Source organism: Oculina patagonica, chromosome 13 (assembly GCF_052425735.1).
Source record: "Oculina patagonica isolate OP01 chromosome 13, crgOcupat, whole genome shotgun sequence".
In the NCBI taxonomy this organism is placed as follows: Eukaryota; Metazoa; Cnidaria; class Anthozoa; order Scleractinia; family Oculinidae; genus Oculina; species Oculina patagonica.
Window position 1 is genome coordinate 23,491,986 of NC_135770.1, and position 16,574 is coordinate 23,508,559.

The following is a 16,574-nucleotide window of genomic DNA, read 5'->3' on the forward strand; positions in this document are numbered from 1 at the left end:
AAATAAATGAAATGATTTTAGCGTGCGTCTTTTAACTGGCTTCATTTTCAGTGCTCAAAAAAAATCATGTACATATAATAAATCCTTTACTGACCAAGTTTGTTCAATCAAATGAGGCGGGATATTGGCTTCGTTCTTTTTTTGCGTGTTTATGGACCTCTATGCTACCTCGTTCGGTCCATAAACACACACCACAAAACCTTGGCCAATATCCTGCCATCTTGACCTCACGCGCTTGGTCAATATTCGATATGTATTGCCAGGTGTTGAGATTGAATATATAAACGGGACGGTGGCTGGGCTGGCCAACGCACCCTGATTTATAACTGAGATGTGTGTCCGGATGTGTAGTGGAGGCAAAACATGATGTATATTACGGTTTTATTAAGAAATCATAAAGCGGACACGTTGCAGATCGCTATAACAATTGATTCTGACAAAGAACCTATCAATACATCTACATCTACACTTTATTAAGTCGGTAAAAAATCTTAAGATATCACCCCAACTGAAAAAATCGAAATTTAAAACTAATACAATAGGATATTAAAAATGTTAAAATCTAAATAAAACTAAAACAATAAAATTACCTAACTTAGATGATACAAAATCCATCATCGCATTTTGCCAACTAAAATCAGCTTGTTTCGTGCTCAACTAGTGATACCTTGAATACCTGCCTGCCTGCTGAGTGACACTGCATGAGAAATATTACCACATACGTTTGAAATGCAATGATTCTGAATGTTACTTGGAAACGCTTATTACCTCGTGGGATTCCATGATTACATCAAAAAATATCTCAAATCGAATAAGTAATATCAAATCGTTGGTTATATCAAGTACACGCAGGCAATTGTTGACTATACTCCATTTGTTGCCAATAAAATATTTTCTGTCATAATGTTCGCTAAAACAGGTAAAAATTACAAGGCTTACAATTTACAAGGCTAAAAAGTTATAAAAATTTTATAAGAAAACCAAACGTTTTCGACTTGTTGTCATCATGACAACAACAAGTCGAAAACGTTTATCAAGTTAAATTTTAAAATAGTTTTGCACTGAGAACAAACTAAACAAATTTAAATAAATTTAAATCTCAGTTCTACAAATCCTTATTTTTGACTCTTAGCAAATTCAAAAGACTTATCTTGCCTTGGGAGCAGCTATAACGCGTCTAAACTAGATTTTTCTGCCAGTTCTAGCTCCTACTGCACCAAGATGTACCCCATGGCTTTTATGTTTTTGGCGCCGTTATCCGATGTATGGCCCTGTACGGCATTGTTTCCACACGTGTTGGAATCATCGGTTGCCCCTCCCGTTCCGAAACCAACTTTGGAATCAGTGGTTACGCAGTCGTTTTCGTTGTTTCCAAGGATACCAATTCTGGCTCTGGCAGCACCTTTACTGTGACTACCTGCAGCGTTAAACCCTTCCTTGTTACAGTTGGCCTGCAAAGAGGCTTGAGAACCAATCAGCGACTTCCACGTGTTACGACCCAGTGAGGTGGCGCGGTATTGACCGTCAGCGATCAGTGAGTACAGAGAGTTGGCCTGCTTGTTGATGACAATGAAGTTGATCTGATGGCCGATCTTCATGCCAAGACAAATCTTGGAGAAGGGTGTGCTCCAGTAGCTCGGTAACTTGGTCTCTTGTAAATCAAACCCAGTCTTGCCTCCTGCAAGGTTATAGGCGTCTCTATTGCTCCAAAAAATAGAATCGTAATGGAAGGTTTTCTGAAATACAAAAGAAAATGTTGCTCTGTTTAGTCAGAATCAGATATACCCGTCTTTGGTGTTCTATTGCAGCTATACTAATAAAATTTAGGGAAATACTTTAGTACAAACTTGGGCAATTTTTACAAAATATAATGAGCAAAGTAAGGTCGTTGCCATGGTAACGTCATTTGAGGTCAAATATACCCTATTTTAGACTTTTTGAGACTCAAAATTTTTAACTAACCGACAAAAGGAAAATCTTTGCCAATTTTTAAAAAATTCTGTAGGCATGATTGAAGCTACGTTATGTTTTCATAAATTTAAGGTGGCTCTGAACCCCACCTACAGATTTAAAAAAAAAATGTTAGATTGTTTGTTTTGTCCATTAGACCAAATTATATGAAAAACAAAAACAAAATACCGTCTAGTTTTTAAGATTTTAGCCTCAAAAAAGCAAATATAAGGTATCTTTGACCACTTTGGACGTTTCCATTGCAATGATTTTTGACGTCACGGTGACTTAAATTTTGATCACTGGTAAAACCTTTACAAAGTTGTACTAGAAGTTTCACTTCAACATTATCGGTGTGGCTGTAATAGAATAACAAAGATGGGAATATATAAACCATTACGAGCCACCCAAAGTATCGAAGGGAGTCCGTTACATACCTTGTTGCCATCAATCTTCATAGCTAGCGTCCATCCTCCATCTCCACATCCAAAGTTTCCCATGTGACAGTAAACAGGAATTTTTCGTGAACCAACCATCAGCGTAAATACTTGGCTTTTCGACGAACTATGGGGACGGAAATGTTTATGGTTAGAAAATGTCACGAGGATGCAGCAGAAGATATTTATCAGATGTTTGTTATGCTGCAACCATCAGAAACGAACGTAAATTTGCAACTGAAGGACCACCGTTGCGAAATAGATTACCGGATCTTCTCACTGTATAGAATCTAATCAGATATAATTAAGAAATAGTCCATGCTTGGCGTTCCTTTATCGAGTTACGGATGCACGCGGGAAGTTTGGAGAGTACGAAACAAGCGTTAGAGTTGCTAAGACGTAACATCAAGCGACTGTAGCTTCGTATTTCTTTCTTATTTCTTACTTACTTATTTCTTTTCTTCTTATTCTTATCACTACCTTTTACTGTTAAGTTTGGAATTTGGGCACTATTTCTTCTCGTAAAAGTGGAGGTTCCCTTTCATGAAGGATATCTGAGACTGACGAGGGCCAATATTGGCTGGCTTTATTGTTAATTTTTTTTTGGCCAATTTACGGTTGACGGCTAATACCATTGCGACCCTGTTCAAAATGTGACGCAGAATCAAAGGTTAAGCCTAACGTGTCTTGACCGAAGGAAATACTTTGGGTAGAGATTGAGAGCTGCCGCACGTACTGAATACTAATGATATAAAACGACTTATGGCAAACGTGATTTCGCACGTTTAGAGTTCTTCAGTCAAGGGTACAAACAAGCTTCACTTGGCCATGCTTAATTTAGAAGAATTTTCCAAACTCGCAGCCCTGTTACAGTAAAAGAAAAGCTACTAAACAAGGCTTTATGGGAGGAAACCGTTGAAATATTACATGCGCGAAAATATAACCTGTAGATTTCTATGACTACCAGGCGCGGATTCATGAAAAATGATGACCGTTTCCCGATAACAGAAGCACCGAAATGACGAACCTCCAGGTCCGGGAACGGATGTAGAAAATGTCGCCCCATTGTACGGTCGCCCCAAGTCACGTCGCCAAAATCCATGTCACGTCACCGCAAAAAGTTTGCCCGTTTTCCGTGTCTTCGCTTTCGATCGGTTCTTCGTTTTCGACACTACCCTCGCGTAACTAGATCGTTGTTGATGTTTTTTTTCTTTACACAAGTTAAGCAAGGTATTAGGTATTTCAAATACAGGAATACTTTACTTAAGTTAAGGGGGCACTAAACTTATTTGGTAACGCCCACAAACATTGATGTCTGCGGATGTCGCATGAGGGTATGAATACGATATCACCAGACGATCTGTAAACAAGTATCGCATGACGGCATTGCATCACGGTACGGCTCACACGATCGCTTTGAAAAGCTTTTGAAGGTCGTTTTGCACGGTAGAGATTTTGAATTGCGGACTTGACTCCTCTGTGCCCTGTGACATGACTTTAGGGTTGAGACGACGTAACTTCAGTTTTGGGGCGACGTGACCTGGATTGGGGCAACGTAACTTTAGGGCGACCGTGCAACAGGGTGGCATGACCTGCTACCCTGGGAACATGCTCCCCCGAAAAAAAAAAAAATACATAGATTTTGACTCCCTAAAGCGCCATTTCCGGTTGTTTTCGGACATGATGAAAACAAATTGTTTTCTATTTATATAAATTATTAAGACTAGGAAAATTTCTTTAACACTTAAAATATATATAATTTGAAATAAAAAATTTGACCTATTTCCGTAAAACGATGGAAACTGGTCTGGATCTGGACTGCCACTAGAACTTGTTGCGTAGGCTGTGTTTACCTCGGGCTTATAGCTGACAACGTTAATTAAAATAGCTATATTAGCAGCTCTCTTTCAGCCACTGTTCTGTAAATAAACGGTCACACCTGTGGTCACAAAGATCCCAAAATGGGAAGTTTTGATTTGTCCCAGCAAACAAAGCTTAGCCAAAGCAACACACACTGGTACTTTGAATAAGTAGAATTTAATTACGAAGGAGCAAAGATGCATAAAATAAAGCAAAGCAAAAACATAAAAATAAAGCAAAGCAAAGTGCAAATAGTTTTAAAGACCAGCTTACTTATCTCTTCCATACTGCTCCTTGCACGAAGATGGAGGAACGGCTGTAAAAACAAAAATAAAAGTTTCTTGTTTACCGACATGCAACTTTTTAAATTAGTAAATTAGCTTGTTTAGTTGAGGCCCGTAATACGAAACAAACTCAAACTTGAATAGAAACGATGAATACCTGTTGTGGTTGGTGGCCCAGGTAAAGCTGTTGGCGGCGGAGTAGATGTTTTGTTCACCATTGCCATAAGGCTCTCTAGTTTCGCTTGTAACATCTTCATGGCATCGTTGGCGTCCGAATCAAGCATGAAGTTACATATCAGGTTACAGGCCATCTTCTTGTCGTATGGTTTAGCACATGATGGGGTGGATTTGACTCCATTCACGGTCAGTACGAGGGAGATTGCAATAAAACAAGCTTGAAAAGACAAATGCATTTTGACAATTTGTGCGACGTTCTTGGCTCGAATTAATTCCGTGGTTGTTGTTCCTGTGTGATTAGCCTGTAGCTTTACCCTTAGTACCTTTGTAGCACTTAAGCTTAGTGGAACGTGGTAACGATACTTAAAAATATGATACGAAGCGAAAATGTCCTGAATGAATCGATGAATGAATGAAAAACTTTTTTGAAGTGTCAAAGCTTTTATAGCCTGGGATATACCCATACTAATTAGGGAACGAAGCTAAAAATAAACTTAATAATACTTAACAGTCTATATTGTCCTTTGTTTTTAAACTATAGATCGTGTAGATATGTAAGTACTGTGCGTGTTTCGTGCAGTTCATCACACTTCGTACTTTTCTTTAGGTAGACGTAAGTTCCTTCAAGTAGTTTAGCAGGAATTACCTGAGAAAGTTCGGTCTGATGGCAAAATCCTGATTCTTTTAACTAAGAAAGACCAAAATGAAAACCCTCAAACATTGTTTACTTATGACATGCATGTATCATGTAGTTATAGGTTGGTGATACAATATATGTATACTAGTAAATATCGTTCTTCGTTTTTAAATCATAAATCTTGCAGATATGTATTTACTGTCAGTGTTTTGAGTAGTTTATTGCACTTCGTTGTTTTCTGTACGTAGTTTGTCCCTTCGAGTAGCTTAGCAAAAATCGGTTGAGGTAGTTTCGTCTAATGATAAAATCCTGACTCCTTTAACTAAGAAAGACCAAAATAAAAACCTTCAAACAGCGTTAACTTATGACATGTATCGTGTAGTTATACGTTGTTGATGCAATATATGTATACTAGTAAATATTGTCTTTCGTTTTTTAACCATAGATCGTGCAGATATGTAGTTAATGTAGGTGTTTTGTGCAGCTCACCGCACTTCGTCGTCTTCTCGGTAGGTATTTTAGGGTAGTTTAGCAAGAATTGCATGCGGACGAGGTAGTTTTATCTAATGGTAAAATCCTGATTCTTTTAACTAAGAAAGACCAAAATGAAAACCCTCAAACAGTGTTTACTTATGACATGTATCGTGTAGCTACAGCTTGTTGATGCAATATAGGTACACTAGTAAATTTAATATTGTCCTTAGTTTTTTAAAAAAAAATAGATCGTGTAGATATGTAGTTACTGTGTGTGTTTCGTGCAGTTCATCACACTTTGTTGTTTTCTGTTCGTAGTGAGTTCTTTCAAGGAGTTTAACAGGAATGTCTTGAGGTAGATTTGTCTAATGGTAAAATCCTGATTCTTTTAACTAAGAAAGCCTAAAATGCAAACCCTCAAACAGTGTTCACTTGTGACATGTATCGTGTAGTTATTGCTGGCTGATGCAATATATCTCTTTAGATTGGCAGATTTGTTTGATCTAATACAGCTAATTGGTTCTCACACTCTGCATCCGCTATGAAAGAAATCTAGTCAGCCACGCCTTTGTTTTTGTTTACATACGAGAGTTTAGGTTTTATATTTTACGTTGAGCCTACATAAGAACGAAAGAGATCAATGTGAAACTGCTAAAAGCTATTTTACAGACTTCCAGTAACAAAACTTACAGCAATGCAATAAGATTTAGAGCTTCGCCGTACAGTTTTCACTCTAGTTGACAAAAATAAATGGTAAAATAACTTATAAAATAATTTTTAAAAGACGTGTGACAGTTTAAGACCTCAGTTAAGTAAATGCACAAGGATGGAAGAAGTTTTTTTTTCAACATGCGTAACGTCCGAATTTAAATGACAGAGAAAATGGCGGATGTCACACTTCGCGCGCGCAAGGTATAATGGTTGCGAGGGATCCTTAAAACCTGGAACACAATGAAAAATAAAACCACTACACTTAGTATCAATAATGTTCCGTACATCATCAAAGAGTTAATGTTTACCAGAAAGGTTTCTACAAGCTGTCAGATAAAATATCATTTGTGATGTAGTTCGTGCAATTTGTTTCCAAAAAATAATTATTATCATAATTTTAGAATAATTAAAATTGCGTGCGAAAAACCAACCCAAAACAAACAAAAACACTGTTACATCGCCAAACTGTTCCCTTCAGGAATAACCTTATGAAACAAAACCAAGTTATATGAAAATTTCAAATTTCTAGTAATGATCGTAGTGTCAAAAACGTTTTGGGGTTTTTAGAACTTTAAATACATTTTTAGCCTCTCGAAACAAAATTTTAACGAGAAAATATTACGACAACAATTAAAATTAAATAAAAGACAACGAATAGGTGAAAATAATCACATGCAGCTGTTTCCAAGAAGGTCTCCTGCAAGACACCTTACACGACACTGCCGAAAGGCATTCTGGGTGGTGATTAAACATTGCTGTTTAATTGAAGTTCATGTTTTTTCAGCGTCATGGGCGGAAGGAGAAATCGGAATACAACTTCAATCAGAGGAATATAGTATTTATTATCTTCTCCTTGCATCGCGCTAAGAGACCATGAACTTGCAATTGGATCAAAAATTGCAAACTACCACTATCCATAATACCTTTAAGCATTTTCGGGTACGCTTTTATGCCCGGTTTTTATGTTGTATGTTATAATAAACCTTTCCGGAAGCAGCTATGTATGTAACGTGTGGAAATTGTAAGAAGCTATGGGGCAAATAAATCAATTAAATTAAATTAAATCTCTTATCTTATTAACACGAAAGAATATGAATTTAAATTACCGTTTTATAAAAAGACAAGAAGTGTACATGTTGCCTGTTTCCTATAACAATTGATTCTGACAAACAGCCTATCAATACAAAATCATTAATCGCATACTACCGAGTAAAGTCAGCTTGTTTCGTGATAAAACAACAGCTTGTAATACCTGCCTGTAGGATGCTGAGCGACAATGCACGAGGAAACATTACCACGTGTTATAACTGCAAATATTCTGAGCGATAGTGGGAAACTTTATTATCTCGTGTGGTATCAACGATTTAATCAAAAACTATCTTAAACCAAAAATGAACACGAAGGTAATTATTGACTATACTTTTTTTTGTTGCCAAATAACATATTTTACGTTATGTCAAGTTAAATGTTAAAATAGTGTTAAAATCGTTCACTGAGAACAAATTGCAAAAGAAGTAAAATAACGAGTTCATTTAAATGTCAATTCTACAAATCCCTATTTGTGACTTTAAGCAAATTCAACAGTTTCTCGTCTTGCCTTGGGAAAAGCTAGATTTTAAACTAGATTTTTCTGCCAGTTCTAGCCCTCACTGTACCAAGATGTACCCCATGGCTTTGATGTTTTTGGCACCGTTATCCGTTGTATGACCACCAATTGCATTGTTTCCACATGTGTTGGAGTCATCACTTGCCCCTCCCGTTCCAAAACCAATTTTGGAATCAGGGGTTGCACAGTCATTTTCATTGTTTCCAAGGATACCAATTCTTGCTTGAGCATAGCCATTACTACTTCCTGCAGCATTGAAGCCTTCCTTGTTACAGTTGGTCTGAAGAGATGCCTGGGAACCAATCAGCTTCTTCCACGTGTTACGACCCAGTGAGGTGGCGCGGTATTGCCCGTCAGCGATTAGTGAGTACAGAGAGTTAGCCTGCTTGTTGATGACAGTGAATCTGATCTCATGGCCGATCTTCATACCAAGACATATCTTGGAGAAGGGTGTGTTCCAGTAGGTCGGTAACTTAGTCTCTTGTAAATCAAACCCAGTCGTGCCTCCAAGAAGATTATAGGCATTTCTGTCGGCCCAAAACTGAGAACTGTAATGGAACGTTTTCTGAAATATAAAAAAAAATGTTCAATACTCACATGCAGCTTGCACAGAATGGCATAAAAAACTGAAAGGAAAAGTTAACAATGGAAAAGAAGAAGGGGAATGTTACTCTAACAAAAAAGGACAGGTTACTTTTGAGCCATCAATCTTCATGGCCAGCGTCCATCCTCCATCTCCACACCCAAAGTTCCCCATGTGACAGTAAACAGGAATTTTTTGTGAATCAAACATCAGTGTAAACACTTGGCTCTTCGTCGAGCTATGGAACAGAAACGTCTATGGTTAGAAAATGTCACTAGGATGCAGCAGAAAATATTTGTTAAATATTTCTTACAATGGAACCAATCAGAAAACGAAGGTAAATTAACAAGAACCACCGTTGCGAAATAGATTACCGGATCTTCTTACTGTATAGAATCTTATCAGATATAATTAAGAAATGGTCCATGCTTAGCGTTCCTATATCGAGTTACGGATGCACGCGGAAAGTTTAAAGAGCACGAAAGAAGCGTTAGAATTGCTCGAGACGTAGCCTCAAGCCTCAAGCCTCAAGCGTAGCCTCAAACTCTAGCTTCTTATTTCTTACTTACTTATTTCTTTCCCTTATTCTTATTACTCCCTTTTCCTGTTAAGTTTGGAATTTGGGCACTATTTTTTGTCGTAAGAGTGGAGGTTCCCTTTAATAAAGGATACCTGATAGTGTTAATGGCTAATATTGGCTGGCTTTATTGACGGTTGACGGTAAATGTATTGAGTTTTTGACGGTTGACGGTTAATTTTTTTGGCCATTTGACGGTCCATTGCGACCTTGTTCAAAATGTGACCAAGAATCAAAGGTTAAGCCTAACGCGTCTTGATTGAAGGAAATACTTTGGGTAGAGGTTAAGAGCTGCTGCACGTACTGAATACTAATGAGGTAAAATGACTAATGGCAATCGTGATTTTGCACGTTTTCAGTTCTTCAGACAAGGGTATAAACAAGCTTTTTTGGCCACGCTAAATTAAGAAGAATTTTCCAAACTCGCAGCCCTGTTACATTAAAAGAAAAGCTACTAAAAAGGCCTTATGCGAGGAAACCGTTGAAATATTCCATGCGCGAAAATATAACCTGTAGATTTCTATGACTACTAGGCGCGGATTCATGAAAAATGATGACCATTTCCCGATAACAGAAGCACCGAAATGACGAACCTCTAGGTCCGGGAACGGATGTAGAAAATGTGGCCCCATTGTACGGTCACCCCAAGTCACGTTGCCAAAATCCATGTCACGTCACCGCAAAAAGTTTGCCCGTTTTCCGTGTCTTCGTTTTCGATCGGGTCTTCGTTTTCGACACTACCCTCGCGTAACTAGATCGTTGTTGTTGTTTTTTTTTTCATACACAAGTTCAGCGAGTTATAAGGTATTTCAAATACTGGAATTCATTACTTAAGTTAGGGGGCCACTGAACTTAATTGGGGCAACGTAACTTTTAAGCGACCGTGCAATGGGGTGACATGACCTGCTACCCTGGGAACATGATCCCCCGAAAAAAATATACAGAGATTTTGAATTCCTAAAGAGCCATTTCTGGGTATTTCGGACAGGATGATAACAAATTGCTTGGGTTTTTTTGGGTATTAAGACTATGAAAATTTCTTTAAAAATATATATTTGTAATAGAAAATTTGACTGATTTCCGTAAAACGGTGGACACCTGTCTGGATCCGCGCCTGACTACCACTCGGTCTTGTTGCGTAGGCTTAGTTCGTGCTTATATCTGACAATATTAATTAAAATAGCTATATAAGCAGCTATCTTTCAGTCACTGTTATGTTAATAAACGGCCACACCTATGGCCAAAAGATCCCAAAATGGGAAGTTTTGTTTTGTTCCAGCCAAAGCAGCACACACTGGTACTTCGAATAAGTAGTATTTAATTATGAAGCAAAACAAAAGCAGCAAAATGCATATAGTTTAAAAGACCAGCTTACTTGTCTCTTTCATACTGTTCCTTGCACGATGACGGAGGAACGGCTGTAAAAACAAAAATAAAAGTTTCTTGTTTACATGCAACTTTTAGTTGTGCTTAGCTTGTTTAGCTGCAAGGCCCGGAATACGAAACAAACTCAAATTTGACTAGAAACGCTACGTGAATACCTGTTGTGGTTGGTGTCCCAGGTAAAGCTGTTGGCGGCGGAGTAGATGTTTTGTTCACCATTGCCATAAGGCTCTCTAGTTTCGCTTGTAACATTTTCATGGCATCGTTGGCGTCCGAATCAAGCATAAAGTTACAAATCAGGTTACAGGCCATCTTCTTGTCGTATGGTTTGGCACATGATGGGGTGGATTTGACTCCATTCACGGTCAGTACAAAGAAGTAGGCAATGAAACAAGCTTGGAAAGACAGGCGCATTTTGAAAATTTTTCCGAAATTTTTGGCTCAAATTAATTCCGTAGATTGTTGCTTCTGTGTGATTAACCTGTAGTCTTACCCTTAGTATTTTTGTAACTAAGCTTAGTGGAACGTGATAACGATACTTAAAAATATGATACCAAGCAAAACTTTCCTGAATGAGTCGATGAATGAATGAAAAACTTTTTTAAAAGTGTCAAAGCCTTTATGGCCTGGGGTATGAACATACTAATTAGAGGACACAGCTAAAAATAAACTATATAATACTAAAACTATTTTTAAACCACAGATCGTGTAGATATGTATATGTAGTAACTGTGCGTATCTCGTGCAGACCACCACACTTCGTACTTTTCTGTACGAGGTGAGTTCCCTCGAGTTGAATTAACTGAGGTACTTTTGTCTGTTGGTAAAATCCTGATTCTTTTAACAAAGAACGACCAAAGGAAACTGAAACCCTCAAATAGTTTTGACTTATGACATGTATCGTGTAGTTATAGCTTGTTGATGCAATATATGTTTACTAGTAAATTAATATTGTACTTCGTTTTTAAACCATAGATCGTGCTGATAAGTAGTTACTATGCTGGTTTCATGTAGCTCATCACACTTTGTTGTTTTCTGTACGTCCTTTGTTCTGTCGAGAAGTTAAGCAGGAATTGTTTGAGGTAGTTTTGTCTGATGGCAAAATCCTGATTCTTTTAACTACAAAAGACCAAAATGAAAACCGTCAATTGTTTACTTATGACATGCATGTATCATGCAGTTATAGTTTGTTGATGCAATATATGTATTCTAGTGTATAACTACAAGTCTATATTGCCCTTCGTTCGTAAATCATAGATCGTGTAGATATGTATTTACTGTAAGTGTTTCGTGCAGTTCATCACACTTCGTACTTTTTTGTACGTACGAAGTAAGTTCCTTCGAGTAGTTTAGCAGGAATTGCTTGAGGTAGTTTTGTCTAATGGTAAAATCCTGATTCTTTTAACTAAGAAATACCAAAAAGGAAAACCTCAAACAGTGTTCACTTATGACATGTATCATGTAATTATAGCTTGTTGATGCAATATATCTAGTAAATATCTACATAGATCATGCAGATATGTAATAACTGTGCGTGTTTCGTGCAGTTCATCAGACATGCGTATTTTTTCTGTACGTAGTGATTTCCTTCGAGTAGTTTAGCAGGAATTGCCTGAGATAGTTTGGTGTCGTTGGTCTAATGGTAAAATCCTCATTCTTTTGACTAAGAAACACCGAATTTAAAACCCTCAAACAATGTTCATTTATGACATGTATATACATGTATGTAGCTTGTTGTTGCAATATATGTATCCCTAGAGACCGACGGCGTATAAAAAACTTATTATGCAAAAAATGAACTGAACCAATTTAACTCTGATAAAGGTAACAGAGAGTTACCGAAAATTCAGTTTTATACGTTTTTAACAGCGTTTTTAACCAATTTTAAGATCAGATACAAACCATTTTTAATCAAATATTTACAAGTCTATATCGTTCTTAGTTTTAAACCCATAGATCGTGCAGATATGTATTTATTTTTTTCCAAGAGGGCACGGTAACGAATCCTGCAATCTGATTGGTTATAAGCGCGGGCAAGATTCTCCTATCTCTGCCCACGGGCCACGGTAACGCTTTCGTGAGTTTCATTTCGCGGCGAGACGAACGAACCCATGACAGTTTTGCTCTCCAAAATCGATGTTGTTGCTCACCAACCGTTGTTAAATTTGAAAGGGAAAATTAGCAGTGGAATTAAAGGCCTTGAAGTTCTCCAAAAGGCGAGTATTTATTCTCTTTAGTGACAAAATGAAGTTATAGTTTTATGGCCGTTGTTTGCCGATCGTTGTTTGTGCATTCGCACTGATTTTCACGCCATTGCGGTTAACTGCAAGTCGCCGGTTTACAGACTCGATTTATCCTTTCAAACACCTTGCTTCTCTGCTACTTTTCTCCAAAACCGAATACTGCTTATCGCCATTCAAGAAAATGAGATGCTTTATTAAAAAACAGTCAAATTAATTCTCGCAATATTGTGCCGTCACTGTGCAGGCGACAAAACTACACATTTCAGCTTCATTCAGTTTCACTTTCGCAAACTTTTTGTCAAAACAGAATACTGTGGGAATCAACACAGAGGTTTTTGACTCGTTAAATACAAATGTAAATAGCTAAGTGCTTTCCAGTCCGAAAAGTAAGTTTAATTAACTGAAGAACTCACAAGCCGAAATGGAGTTAAAAGTGTTTCGCAACTCGCTGATTGCTCTGTTCTACATTGTGCTTTTCTATTATTTCAGATGCTTTTTTTCTTTTTTTTGTTCAGATGAAATTTTCCTTGAGTACTGTTCATTTTAGTGAATTTATTTTGTTTGGCAGTAAGCTCTTATAGCAAACAGATCATTATTTACTCTTGCCGTAGCTCATTTATGGCGATCGACTCAACATTGGATGCGCGCGTATATAAATACAAGTTTACACATTTGGCAAGAAAGTCTTTGTAGGTTTTTTAGGTGTTTTTTAATCAAACACATTAAAGTAGGAAAAAAATAAATAAGTTATTTACCGGCTTAGGGTCGGTCCGTATAGTGAAAAACTGTGACCTCGGCCTTGAAAATGCTGCCCTCGGCCTGCGGCCTCGGGCAGCATTTTCAAGACCTCGGTCACAGTTTTTCACTATACGGACCTCCCAGCCGGCAAATAACATATATTTACTGTGAGTGTTCGTGCAGTTCATCACACTTCGTTGTTTTCTGTACGTAGTGAGTTCTTTCGAGTAGTTTAGCAAGAATTGCTTGCGTACGAGGTAGTTTATCTAATGGTTAAATCCTGATTCTTTTAACTAAGAAAGACTAAAATAAAAACCCTCAAACAGTGTTTACTTATGGTATGCATGTATCATGTAGTTATAGCTCTGTTGATGCAATATATGTATACTAGTAAATAGTAAATATTTTCCTTCGTTTTTAAACCTTAGATCGTGCAGATATGTAGTAATGAGCCTGTTTCGTGCAGCTCATCACACTTTGTTGTTTTCTGTACGTAGTGAGTTCTTTCGAGTAGTTTAGCAAGAATTGCTTGCGTACGAGGTAGTTTATCTAATGGTTAAATCCTGATTCTTTTAACTAAGAAAGACTAAATTGAAAACCCTCAAACAGTGTTTACTTATGGCATGCATGTATCATGTAGTTATAGCTCTGTTGATGCAATATATGTATACTAGTAAATAGTAAATATTTTCCTTCGTTTTTAAACCTTAGATCGTGCAGATATGTAGTAATGAGCGTGTTTCGTGCAGCTCATCACACTTTGTTGTTTTCTATACGTAGTGAGTTCTTTCAAGTAGTTTAGCAGGAATGTCTTGAGGTAGATTTGTTTAATGGTAAAATCCTATTTCTTTTATTTAAGAAATATCCAAAATGCAAACCCTTAAACAGTGTTCACTTGTGACATGTATCGTGTAGTTATTGCTGGCTGATGCAATATATCTCTTCAGATTGGCAGATTTGTTTGATCCAATACAGCTTTGGTTCTCTCCGGCTATTAAAAGACCCTACTCAGCCACGCCTTTGTTTTTGTTTACATACGACAGTTTAGGTATTATATTTTACGTTGAGCGTACATAAGAACGAAAGAGATCAATGTAAAACTAAAACTGCTGGAGCGATCTGTGGTCATAGCTTAAAATATAAAAATGGTTTAAACAGATCTAAAAATATAAAAAGGATACTCTAAATTTTCGATCGCCTTCTGCGGTCTTCTTCAGAGAATGATGGATTTTGCAAGGTTCGCAGAATTCTAATAAGTTGCATTGACGTTATTGTTCGTTGCCCCCCTGGGGAGCAACACGCGATGCGTAAACCCTTGGGAAGGGCGCTCTTTCGAACCTTGCAAAATCCATCATTCTATGAAGAAGACCGCAGAAGGCGATCGAAAATTTAGAGTATCCTTTTTATATTTTTAGATCTGTTTAAACCACAATGTAAAACTGCTAAAAGCTATTTTACAGACTTCCAGTAACAAAACTTACTGCAATGCAATAAGATTTTGCTTCGCCATACAGTATTCACTCTAGTTAACAAAAAAAAGAATGGTAAAATAACTTATAAAATAATTTTAAACAAAATTTTAACGAGAAAATATTATGACAACAATTAACATATGACAACATATGAGACAACGAATCAAATCACATGCAGCGGTTTTCGAGAAACATCTCCCGTGCAAAACAGCTTACACGACAATGCCGAAAGGCATTATGGGTAGTGATGAATCGTTGTTGTTTGATTGAAGTTCATATTGTTTCAGTGTGACGTGATGGACGGAAGGAGAAATCGTGAATCCTGACTATTACATCATCAATCAGAGGAATATAGTATTTATGATATTATCCTTGCATCGCGCTTAGACACCATGAACTTAAACAAAAAAAATGGCAAACTACTGTCAGGAGAGTTTTATCAGTGTTACGGAAAATTAGCTTAAAATAGGACCTTTGCACTTTTAGAGTTAGCTTCACCGGAAAGCTATGCAAATATAAGTTGTGTAAGCAAACAGCACTTTTGACACATTAAGTGAATAGCTTTTGGTGCTCGAGTAAATAACCGTCGCGTGTAAGTCGCTGTTTAAACTGCGGTTGTATTCAAGATCAAAATATAAAAGAAGTTAATTTCAATTTTCGTTTTTTCCATTACCAAAAACAATTCGAATTAAACAGCTTTCTAGGTTGAATATACATTCTTCTACAACATACTTCTTCTACAAAAACTCCAGGAACTTGGCATTGCAGGAGACCTCTAGTCTTGGATCAAAGACTACCTGTCTAATAGAACTCAAGTCACCATAGTTAATGGCAGCCAATCCAAACGAAAGACAGTGGAATTTGGTGTACCACAGGGATCTATTCTTGGTTTATGCCTATTTGCTCTGTTTTGCAATGACCTGCCTACCATAATAGACGATAGAGAAGGGGAGCTACACATGTATGCTGATGACACCACTATCTACGTCGCGTCCCCAAGTCCAGACACAGTAGCTAGCGTCTTGAATTCTGTTCTTCGCAAGTTATATCGCTGGTGTTGCCATAACTCCCTCACACCACATCCAGGAAAGACAGAATATATGCTGTTACAGCGTGGATCATTTACTGGCCCTTTACAAGGCATTAAACTTGGTAACAATTACATTAATCATGTAAACTCAGCAAGGTGTTTAGGTGTTAAAATTGACAATATGCTGAAATGGAACATTCACTTCAAGGAATTGTGCAAATGCTTTACTAAGAAACTAAACCTCCTGCGATCATTGTATTTTTTACCAGTTCAAGTAAGGGTTGACTTTTATTTCAAAGTGATTTTGCCCTCTGTTACGTATGGAATGCTTGTCTGGGGTTCGTGTGGTGCAGCACTTTTTAGTGAACTTGAGAAGATCCATGTACGTGCGGCCAAGTTGATTTACGGTCTC

General features: G+C 37.4%; 2 protein-coding genes across 2 annotated transcripts; both read right to left on the reverse strand.

Annotated features, from left to right (window-relative positions):
• Positions 1-1,108: 1,108 nt before the first annotated feature.
• On the reverse strand, positions 1,109-4,944 carry LOC144636608 (putative skeletal organic matrix protein 5). Its single transcript, XM_078495820.1, has 4 exons — positions 4,725-4,944; positions 4,521-4,566; positions 2,388-2,514; positions 1,109-1,736 (listed from the first exon to the last, which is right to left on the reverse strand). The coding sequence occupies exons 1-4, from the start codon at positions 4,942-4,944 to the stop codon at positions 1,209-1,211; spliced, it is 921 nt and encodes a 306-aa protein (XP_078351946.1). The 3' UTR covers positions 1,109-1,208.
• Positions 4,945-8,134: 3,190 nt separating this feature from the next.
• LOC144636462 (putative skeletal organic matrix protein 5) lies at positions 8,135-11,219 on the reverse strand. The gene is made up of 4 exons (XM_078495675.1): positions 10,838-11,219; positions 10,672-10,714; positions 8,831-8,957; positions 8,135-8,701 (listed from the first exon to the last, which is right to left on the reverse strand). The coding sequence occupies exons 1-4, from the start codon at positions 11,091-11,093 to the stop codon at positions 8,177-8,179; spliced, it is 951 nt and encodes a 316-aa protein (XP_078351801.1). The 5' UTR covers positions 11,094-11,219; the 3' UTR covers positions 8,135-8,176.
• Between the last annotated feature and the right edge of the window lie 5,355 nt (positions 11,220-16,574).

What these genes read in the sequence shown, in the direction of transcription:
- LOC144636608 (XM_078495820.1), bottom strand. Translation starts at nt 4,944, where the DNA reads ATGCATTTGTCTTTTCAAGCTTGTTTTATTGCAATCTCCCTCGTACTG. An exon ending in GAGCAGTATGGAAGAGATAA is followed by an intron (nt 2,515 to 4,520) that starts GTAAGCTGGTCT and finishes CCGTCCCCATAG; the next exon opens with TTCGTCGAAAAGCCAAGTAT. An exon ending in TGAAGATTGATGGCAACAAG is followed by an intron (nt 1,737 to 2,387) that starts GTATGTAACGGA and finishes TTTGTATTTCAG; the next exon opens with AAAACCTTCCATTACGATTC.
- LOC144636462 (XM_078495675.1), bottom strand. Translation starts at nt 11,093, where the DNA reads ATGCGCCTGTCTTTCCAAGCTTGTTTCATTGCCTACTTCTTTGTACTG. An exon ending in TGGGACACCAACCACAACAG is followed by an intron (nt 10,715 to 10,837) that starts GTATTCACGTAG and finishes TTGTTTTTACAG; the next exon opens with CCGTTCCTCCGTCATCGTGC. An exon ending in TGAAGATTGATGGCTCAAAA is followed by an intron (nt 8,702 to 8,830) that starts GTAACCTGTCCT and finishes TTTATATTTCAG; the next exon opens with AAAACGTTCCATTACAGTTC.